General features: G+C 39.5%; 1 protein-coding gene across 1 annotated transcript in view; it reads right to left on the reverse strand.

Moving 5' to 3' along the window:
• The window catches only part of vps13d (vacuolar protein sorting 13 homolog D), a 37,661-nt gene extending 29,159 nt beyond the window's left edge, over window positions 1-8,502 (reverse strand). The window contains exons 1-16 of the mRNA XM_086100013.1: window positions 8,045-8,502; window positions 7,274-7,452; window positions 7,004-7,081; window positions 6,605-6,795; window positions 6,411-6,491; window positions 5,635-5,751; window positions 5,076-5,180; window positions 3,859-4,029; window positions 3,403-3,503; window positions 3,141-3,309; window positions 2,390-2,491; window positions 2,068-2,260; window positions 1,498-1,680; window positions 842-972; window positions 695-749; window positions 296-478 (exon numbers count right to left, since the gene is read on the reverse strand). Coding sequence (XP_085956139.1) covers window positions 296-478; window positions 695-749; window positions 842-972; window positions 1,498-1,680; window positions 2,068-2,260; window positions 2,390-2,491; window positions 3,141-3,309; window positions 3,403-3,503; window positions 3,859-4,029; window positions 5,076-5,180; window positions 5,635-5,751; window positions 6,411-6,491; window positions 6,605-6,795; window positions 7,004-7,081; window positions 7,274-7,370 — 1,957 coding nt within the window. The 5' untranslated portion in view covers window positions 7,371-7,452; window positions 8,045-8,502. The remainder of the gene's footprint in view (window positions 1-295; window positions 479-694; window positions 750-841; window positions 973-1,497; window positions 1,681-2,067; window positions 2,261-2,389; window positions 2,492-3,140; window positions 3,310-3,402; window positions 3,504-3,858; window positions 4,030-5,075; window positions 5,181-5,634; window positions 5,752-6,410; window positions 6,492-6,604; window positions 6,796-7,003; window positions 7,082-7,273; window positions 7,453-8,044) is intronic.
• Between the last annotated feature and the right edge of the window lie 1,356 nt (window positions 8,503-9,858).

The following is a 9,858-nucleotide window of genomic DNA, read 5'->3' on the forward strand; positions in this document are numbered from 1 at the left end:
ATAACATTGAGGTTGTGTTTGCGTTAGAAAACGCATTTCTATTATACATTTTATGGAATAGGGCTGGCTGTTTAAAACCCCAACCCCTTGTGACCTGACCCAGTGATTGAAATCTGCATTGAAGCATGAAGCACGAATAAACACACTTGTGACTTGTCAAGCAGAGGTGGCAAAAGCACTCACTTTTCACTTGTATTAAAAAAAGAAAAGACTTGTAAAAGTAGAAGTGTTTTTTTTTTTTGCAACGTAAGAGTAAAAAAGTATAGATGTTGAAATGTGGGTATCACTGACTTACCTGAGGAATGAACTCGTCCTTTATAGAAGAATTCTGTCACTTTTTTGATTGCTTGTGGGTTGTAGATGATATTCAGTGGGCTAGTGTTCACTTCCAGTCGTCTTTCAAACTTAGACCTCACAGGGTTACGCTCATAAAGCATTTCAAACACTGGTGATGAAAAGCTCTCTGCACTTGCACTCCCTGAAGAAAGAAGAAAAAAAAACATTGAAATCAAAGTATAGCATAAACTGAACAATGTAATCGAAGAAACATCTAAAAGTGCCCCAAAATCAAATAGGTAACAAAAAGCTGCCAAAATACAAATACAAACACTTGCACCATACAGTCCATTGAGTTAATTATTTCATTCTAAGAACCAAACATGAGCACCGAATTCTACAAAAACAAAGGCTTTACCTGGATTGCTGCTCGGCTGCCCAGGTGTCTGGTTAACAGCAATGACAACCTTGTCCTGCAATAAATAAAACAATGTAACACACCAAACATATACAGTACATTTTTGACAAACACGCAGGCTTCCTCCATCAGTTGTTACTTTTTTACCATTTTTGGAGACACCAGAACAGGGAAGACTGTGTCGTGCGTGGTCAAGTCTCTGAGGAACAAACCACCTAGCTTTACAGACAGCAGGGAAGACTCCGAGCGAGGCAAAGACTCCACAACCACCTTCACCTCTGTGGAAGAGTCATGACAGTACACAGAAGGACATGTACCAGAGTACTTAAATTTTGTGTGTGCGTGTTTGTGCATGCAAATGTCAATAACAATTAGGCTTTATCTAGGGGACCGCAAAAAACAACAAACGGAGAAGATCATTAGAATCCTTTTGTTGGTAAAAGAAAAAAACCCTTCACAACATGGAGACAAGAAGTCCAACATTTTAGAAGACTTCTACAAATCGGCAACATCAACAATCAAGCAATACCTGACCATTCGGCGGGCTTGCAAAGAGAATGCGCAAAATGTGCAGCGGTCACAAACAGAACAAATGAAAATCCATGACAATCAGATACTTAAGACATATTAGGATCAAATTGTTAAGGACCCTGAAGATGACATCAGATCAATTCCCACCCGATGACCTAATTCTAAATCACTTTGTGATTGACTGGTGAAGTCTGCCTTTCTCTCTAAGCAAGCACAAAAGCCTGAACAGAATAATTTAGTGTAATCACTTGACGTTTCCATTTATCTCTTACCGGAAACCTCTAGTTGGATGACTCCACTTTCATGTAGTATCTTGTCTTTAGTGTCCTGATGGAAGAGCGTAATTCCACCTTTCTCCAGTAAAAACTCCAGCCGAGCAAAAAGGTAATCTCGCCTGGTAAACGTGTTCAGAGTCTGGGAGTCCTCCAATGGGTCAAACAAGTCATCTGTTTCTGCTGGAAAAACAAAATAACATCAGAATCAGTAGTAATGTTCAGTTTGCGATCAGTTCTATGAGAGATGGGGCACTATATGGATTCATATTTCTCATCATCCTCTTTCTCACTGGCTGACCGTAGAAATGTCCTTTATCGGTGGACACGGCCACATTGACAGGTATTAACTCATTCACTCCCAAAGGTGTATTTAGATGTCTTTTAAGACGCCACACATTTAATCCCAGCTCCTCATTTTATATTGACTGTACTTGAATAGGGTCTGAAATAGTCAATATAAAATGAGGAGCTGGGATTAAATGTGTGAAGTCTGAAAAGACATCTAAATACGTCCTTGGGAGTGAATGAGTTAAAAAGCCAATGTCTAAATACCGGTAAGCATCTCACCCAGAATATCCCAGGAGGATGGGCTTGGAAGAAGCACTTCGGGACCTCTGTCTGGGTCCAGGGAATCTCCATACCAGCCGCCCCAGCCCGGAAACCAAGATTGCAGGTATTGGATCATACCAGAGCTCCCACTCTTGGGAATGGATGGAGTGGGTGAACAAGGCTGGGGGTCACTGCTTGGCTCTCGTAAAGTCTGTGTAAGGAAAAAAAGAAACCCATAATTTCAACTATAACAAGAAAAAGTTTATAAGGTTAAAAATTGAAAGGAAAATGTAAATGTCGTTACATTTGTGTTTTATTTATGTCAGTCATCTCATCTTACCTCAACAATCTCTTCCTGTTTTCGAAACCAGTCATAGACGATTTCTCTGAGACTCTGTAGCTCTTCCAAGGTTTGCTCCTCTTCTACGCGCTCTATCTCACTCTAATCGACAAAGACAAGTACATACACAAAATAGAAAAGGGCAACGGCCGTGTCACATATGAACAACCTTTGAAAGCACCAGTACTAATAACATTTCAGGGTTTCCACTTTTACTTGAAATGATTTTTTTAGGGACTTTTTCCATCTGCTACAGTGGCAGGTACAGTACAGAGTCATGTTATCACAAGATACACTAATACATTCCACCCCAAAATTTTGGAGAAGTGTTTTTATCTGCAATTCTACATTTAATCAGATTGTTTCAATATTACCAAATACCAGACCAAAAAAACTCCTAAAAACAAACGGCTCTCTCAGAGCCGCAAATCGTTTCTCATCATTCATCCCAAAAGAGCCACTTCCAAAGAACGACTAGTTAACAAAGGTCACAGCACTAATTTAAGATCTCACTTGGATGTTGATATCTAAATTACTTTCATTGCAAAGTAAATTAAGACAATGGAATACAGCTGATTGACTAATGAGCTACTGATGGTTTTTCCAAGATACGTGCATTTGCTTTCTCACCCGTCAAACTATATCCCAACCACTAATTGACGTTTGTACTCTACTATGTTCTCTTCAGGAGTTACAGTAAATGTGTATACTAAGCAAACATTTTAGAGCACTGTCGGTTATTGTATAGTACCTCTTCTTGGGGGCTTAGTGGTATTCCTTTGAGTTTTCTGAAGTACAGACTGGTGTACGTTTGGGCATCTCGTGCCCGTTGGAGGGCAAAGGTCCAACTTCCCCGACGCCGCTGTTCCCTGATCTCACTTAGGTTTGCCTCAATGGCAAACAACCACCATTGTCTGCAGCTAGGAGAAAATGTTAAATGCGTAAACACATTTCAGAATGTACAGTATATTTGCAAAGCTGATTTGATGCCAAGCCTCAGCACTGAGTCGTACTTTCCAGAGACGGAGCAATTGGGTCTCCATTTTCGATAAAGCATTTCCCGTTCCCGGCGGTACAGTTCTTTGAGGAATGCCATGACTTGTTGGTATTGAACCTAAGAGGACACACATTCAATGCCAAAGTAAAACATTCAAATCGTTAAACACGACAAAAAAAAAAGTCTCAACGTACAAGAACAAGTAAAAATAAAACCTCTTTAAACTCATTCCTATGCCTGACATTCTGTATATAGAGTAGCAGGTAGGGGTGTGACAAATACCGATTTGAAACTTGGTTTTGATTTAAAAGATCCGAGTGCATCAAACCAAATTGAATACGTTCCACTTTAAAACACGGAGGGACGTGTGAAATAGTCTTTGATTGGTGACACACACGCCGCTAGTAGAAAGTAAGTGTGTGCAAGTAAAGTATGTGTAGCACATACACCACGGTCGTGTAATGATACAGACCTGAGATAAGCGTAGGGACATGGTCTCGAGCTGAATGTGGCCTTGAATCCGTGGAGTATGTCGGAACCGCAGAGGCTCCTTGGAGGCATTTCTTCGGAGCAATACGGAGGCACACACTGGTTCAAAGATATACTGGTGCTCCCATGTCTTCATACACTGGGTCATAGCTTCCTACACATTGACAAAACAAAAATTAACACATGAAAAAAAGTGAGTTGTGGAAGTGATGATTGTCAAAAAATCAAAATAAAAAAATATAAATGTAAGGTCTTACACAAGTAGCTCTCAGACTTTATACACTGAGTACCACCTATAAAATGCTGAGGTCAGGGGTGTCAAACTCACTTTTGTCGTCGGTCACATTGTCGTTACGGTTGCCCTAGGAGGGCCGTTATGAATTTTAGGAAACCATACAAATGTTTAATCCCCTCCACATTTTACATACACAGCACATAACAAATTGATGAATAACTAGTTTTAAAATCATATGTCAAGAATAATGACTGTTATTGTGGATTACATGTGACAATTTCAAATTTTGGTTTGTACTTTAGCAAGCATCATGGAACTTGACATGCTTGATTTGCTTTCGCAGGCCACATAAAATGATGTGGCGTGCCAGATCTGGCCCCCGGGCCTTGACTTAGACACCTGTGGCTTAGGTCAAGAAATACGACCATCACAACCAACATGAAAATAAATGTGTCAAAAAAATAGACACCTTCTAAGACAACCAGAGCAGTCCAACTGGGATCAATTCAATGCCTCGAGAAAGTAAAAAATAGCGTACTAAATTTAATGTATAAAAGTTAAAAGTTAATCTATAAATAAATTAAATGATCTCAACAATGTTTTGAAGGGGAGTGAAATGAAGGAAGCCAGCAATTTAGTTTGAGAAGATAACAAGAATGTCTCTCTTATCTTTCTACAACTCAATTATTAATCTAAAAACTTCAAAATTACTTTTTCTGTTTCCTGCATGGTTAGCTACAGAATAAGACTAAGAGCAAACACAGATCTGGGAACCTCAAACAGACACAAAACGGTGTAAATCTGCTTAGTGAATAAACCTTAATCTCTGGCATGGTGCCAACCAAAGCCAACAGCTGACAATTTTTAACCCGCTTCATTACCAACAGCTCCCATCAGAGGGTTCAGGATTCAAATGAATTCAACGCAGAAAACAAAAACCATGTGTTTTAACTATGAAATCTGACCTGGATCTGATTCACAGGGAGTTTTGCCAGCATTTCACATTCTGTATCCCAGTAGATTCTAAAATCTTCAATCTCCAGCTGCTTCTGTCGAAATAGGTTGCAGGCCTATGGAAAGGGAAAACACACTAGTAATAAAAGCTGTTGTTCAATTTGGGACACAAAGCCGTTTCTAAAATGGTTATCGTCCGGAAGACAAACTGCAGAACTTATGAGCATTTTATATCTATCTACGTGTGGTACGATGACTAAGTGGTTAGCAAATTAGAGTTTGCATGTTTACATCACACACTTGCAGTTTGGTGCCCGTGGATTCATCTACTTGTGGATTAATAAAATATGCTTGTTGGGTTCAATGAAGACTCTAAGTTGTCCCGAGATGTAAAATGAGTATGAAGGTTGTGTGTCCTGCAATTTCCAACCAGCTAACTGTGCACCAACTCATATCGAAAGTCAGTTGGGATTGGCTCTAGCTCATCCGCGACACAATTGAGGACAAGTGGTAGACAAAATGCAATGAAGGATGGATGGATAGCAAGCTTTGAAGTCAAAGACTACTTGCCGAATCTTTAGCGGGATTCTGAGCAGAAATATTGTTAACGCAGACTCCAAAGGAGAAGGGCTTCTCCGGATTGCAGGTGTCATCCTCAAATCTCAGGTGCACATCTTGGATGTTCAGCTAAACAAATTAATCAGAAATCAGAAAATAAGAGTCTCCCAATGAACTTTAGATAAGCATTCAACACCATCAACTTAATAGATGAACAGAACCTGAAAAATCTTATATTTGGCTGCAAGACTGGACATAATCCACCCAGCACCCTTGGACTGTATACGGGCACTCCTCAGGGATGCGGTCTCTGTCTACAGCTTTTTGCACACTTGACTTGAGACACTACACTTCAATCTCACTTTCTGAAGAAACAAGAGAATGTGGTGCTGGTCCGGTGATCACATTCCAAGGCCCAGTAAAAAAACCTCTAGTGTGTTGGGGGGGGGGGTTGAGAAGCATCACAAAAATGGAGGGGGTGGGGGGGTCTCTCTGTACAATTTCTGTTGAGACACCACTGAAAGCACCCAGATGAGCAAGTATCAGAAGTAGTATAATGGTACGACAACCATTACTCGGAGCAGTAATGCAGTAATAAGCAGTAGAAATAAAATCACTTCTTCATTGATTCCTTTTTTTTTTTTTGCAAACACTCATCAAACACTGACATTTTATGTAGCTCGATACCAAAACTCTTGCTGCTCTTTTAATAGGTAAAATAAAACAAAACGCACTGTATGTAGTTTGACATATCAGGTTGAGGATGATATTGTGTCAGATTACTGTACCTCAATGTTTTCTACAATCCTTGTAACCACCGATGCAGTCACAGTGTACCAGTAAGACTCTCCTTTTTGTTCACACTCACTCTGAAGGAAGATATATTTAAAAAATTAATATGTAGTAAATCACTTTGGAACATTTCCCCCAGAAAACAAAGTTTTGGAGAAAAAAATAAAAACAAAAATCACAATCAACCTACTTTGAATTTTTCCTCAAGACTCTTGAGGAGATATTTCTTGCGCTCCCTCTGCTCCTCTTTCTCCTTCTCGTCATCATACTCCCGCAAATGGGCAGGACCAATGATGAGGTTGAGTTGGGACATGGAGATGACCCAAGGGTCACTGTGAGGACGGTAGAATGGGATCTGAAGTGTAATCTTTCCAATGAAGCCTAAAGACAAGAAGGATCACAGAAAAATAAATATAAACTATATCTCAACATTTCACTGGTGGCGCAGACATCCAACAAGAGCTATGTTTGGATATTCAATACAGTTTTCGTAATATACAAATATTTACTGAAGTAAACTATTACATCAGCAGCCCATGGTGCCTTTCGAAGTAACCTAAAAGGAAAACACTATAAACCAAAGCCTCACCTGTTTTAACCTCAAAGGGCAGGTCAAACTCTTTGAGGGCATCTTTCCTCAGAGGTAGGTTCTCCAATTCAACTGCACCTGAAGAGTAGGAATAAGAATCGTACATATTTTGCTCAACATTGCCTCACAAAAACCTAAATAAAACGTGTCAAAACCATCATCTAAATGGAGGATGAGAGAGAGTTTGTGAGTGTCATAAAATATGACTTTGCAAATGTGACCATAAAACATATAGCAAAACAATTTAGCTAAATATACAAAATTGATTACCTTTAAGTAGCGCTATAGAGAGTTGATCCGTGTTTAAGTTGCTGACATATTTTCCCAAATATGTGTTCAGCACCCAGGCGACAAGTCCTTCCAACATCCTGTTGATTGGGGGATGACGGTCCTCCCAAAAATGTGGATGTAGACAAAAGGACAGCTCTCAGGGGTAAGGTGCAAGATGTCTGAAAAACAGCGAGAAAAAATATACTACATGATATCTTTGTCAAGTATGATAATGCTCTGGTGATAATATATAATATGATGAGAATAAACTGCTGTAACTACTGGAGCATATCAAGATATTCGTCAGTTTGAGGTGTTGAATTATTATTTTTTTAGCCCAACCACAAAGGACACATTAGAATCACATTTTTGCAGGGTTTTGTAGTTTTAATGTGAGTGAACCAAATTTCTACTGCTTCATTATGGGCGTTAAGTTAAATTCCTGCCACTCTTCATTATCCATCCAATTTCTGAGATAGATAGATAGATAGATAGATAGATAGATAGATAGATAGATAAATAGACAATTTTAACATTTGGGATATTATACATCTTACAAATGAGCACTTTATATAATTGTTTGGCGTATTCGTTCGAAAGAAAAACAGATCGTTTAACGATAGTGTGTCTGCATGTGAAACAAACAAACAGGCTTATTGGCTACGAGTCTCTAAGGTCGGCAAGTTGTCATGCCCCATCATAACCTGTTCTGCGTACAGCTTGCATTATTGACAGGTAAAGAAGTCAATCAAAACGGTGTTTCCAACTCACCTCCAAGGACACATGTTACTTTCCATCGATCACTCCATCGCTAATGATCATGAATGCCACTGTCAAGGAGCTGACAGGTTTGTCGCTAGCACACATAAAAGCACTACAAGTGACGGCGGTTTAAAAAATAGCACGCGATGAAGACAAACGGGAGTTATAGTAGGAGAGTTTAAAATAAAACCAGAAAACAGACGCATAGAGATTGCAGGCAACTAGAAAGCCACGGTGGCTGTGGAAAGGGCAAGGTTGTAGTCCACACGCCTAAGCTAACCTCCAAGCTAAAACTAGCTCAAGAACATTGTGTCCGCTCTCAAGTCAATTAACCATTGGAGAAGCAAAATAAAACACAACCCCGATACGTTTTCATGGAAAACACGGCAATTCCACACCAATTTAACGTAGATTAGATTACTTGAGATTTGTGTCGCACAATTTTAACCATTGGACTTCTAACTTGTATTTCCTGTCACGTGATCAAAACAAACCTTCTTCGTCACGTCGTCTTCTTCTATGATGGAGTATGACTGACTATTTTACAACATTAAATTATGCGTAGCAGAGTAAGATCGCTACTGTGTTTCCAAGGGGAATTCAACTAGACTAGGTGTTTTCAAGCATTTCAGAGTGAGCCTCATTGTGAATAAAAATTACATATTATATGTGTAAATGATAAACTATTATAGTAGTACAGTATCAGTTACACCGGAGTCACCAACGTGATACCTACGGATACTTAGGAGCCGGGGCCTGTTTTTAAAGTAACTTACTACGAGATAAGAAACCTTTATTAGTCTCGCAATGGAGAAATTCCCGATTCACAGCACTAATGGGACATTGTGATTTTCCAGGAATGTTGTTGAAGTAATCATTTGAAATTGTGAAGTGGCAGATATTAAAAGAAATAAACTGTTGCATATGGATAGTAATTTTATTCCTAATTATGAGAAATTATCAATGTGATCAGCAGAGTTTTCACGTAAACGAATATCATGAATTAATAATGGAATTAATGATGTAGTCTCACATTTTCCTGACTTCGGTGCAGGCAGCATGGGTTGAATTCCCACTCAGTGGCTGTGTGAATGTGAGTTCAAATGGTTGTCTCCGTGTATCCTGGAACTGACTGGCAACCAGGTCAGGGTGTTGTCTGCCTTTCAGCCAAAGTCAGCCGGGATAGGCTCCAGCACCCAACACCCCTGAACAGCATAAGTGGTGTAGAGAATGGATGGGATGAATCAATTAATGAAAAGCGCTCAAGGACATCTGCACAATTGCACACTTCTTGTACTACAAATACTGCTAGTGGTCACTTTAAAATGGTTCAATGATTTTCTGCACCAACTGTACAACTGTTATAGTATTGTATTCTACCACTGATCACTTTAGCTCTGCTTGATACTTTGCACATTGTCTCACAGTTGTCGCCAGGTGGTACCACCGCACAACGGTTCACTTACATTACGAAATGTTCTTTCATACTTATTTTTCCATACTTATTTGTCATGTCCTTGTTTATGATGATACTAATGCAGCGTGTTATACCGGAGACAAATTCCTTGTGTGTTCTACATACTTGGCCAATAAAGATGATTCTGATTCTGAAATAGTTACTTTGAGCAAATTTGTTATATTAGAACGGTGTGTCAAACTGGGAGCTCCGCACATTAATCAGTAGCTATAAAGTAGCTCTGAGTTGCAAAAAGGTTGGTGACACCTGCTACAACCCTTGAGTGATTATTGACATGTCAGGGCTGGTCTGGCCTAGAACTTTTTAATAGGTAGGTAAATGCCCAGTTGGCCGCCGTCTTTTGTGG

The sequence above is a fragment of the Hippocampus guttulatus genome, chromosome 1 (assembly GCF_054856545.1).
Source record: "Hippocampus guttulatus isolate MCC_2025c chromosome 1, RoL_Hgut_1.0, whole genome shotgun sequence".
Taxonomy (NCBI): Eukaryota; Metazoa; Chordata; class Actinopteri; order Syngnathiformes; family Syngnathidae; genus Hippocampus; species Hippocampus guttulatus.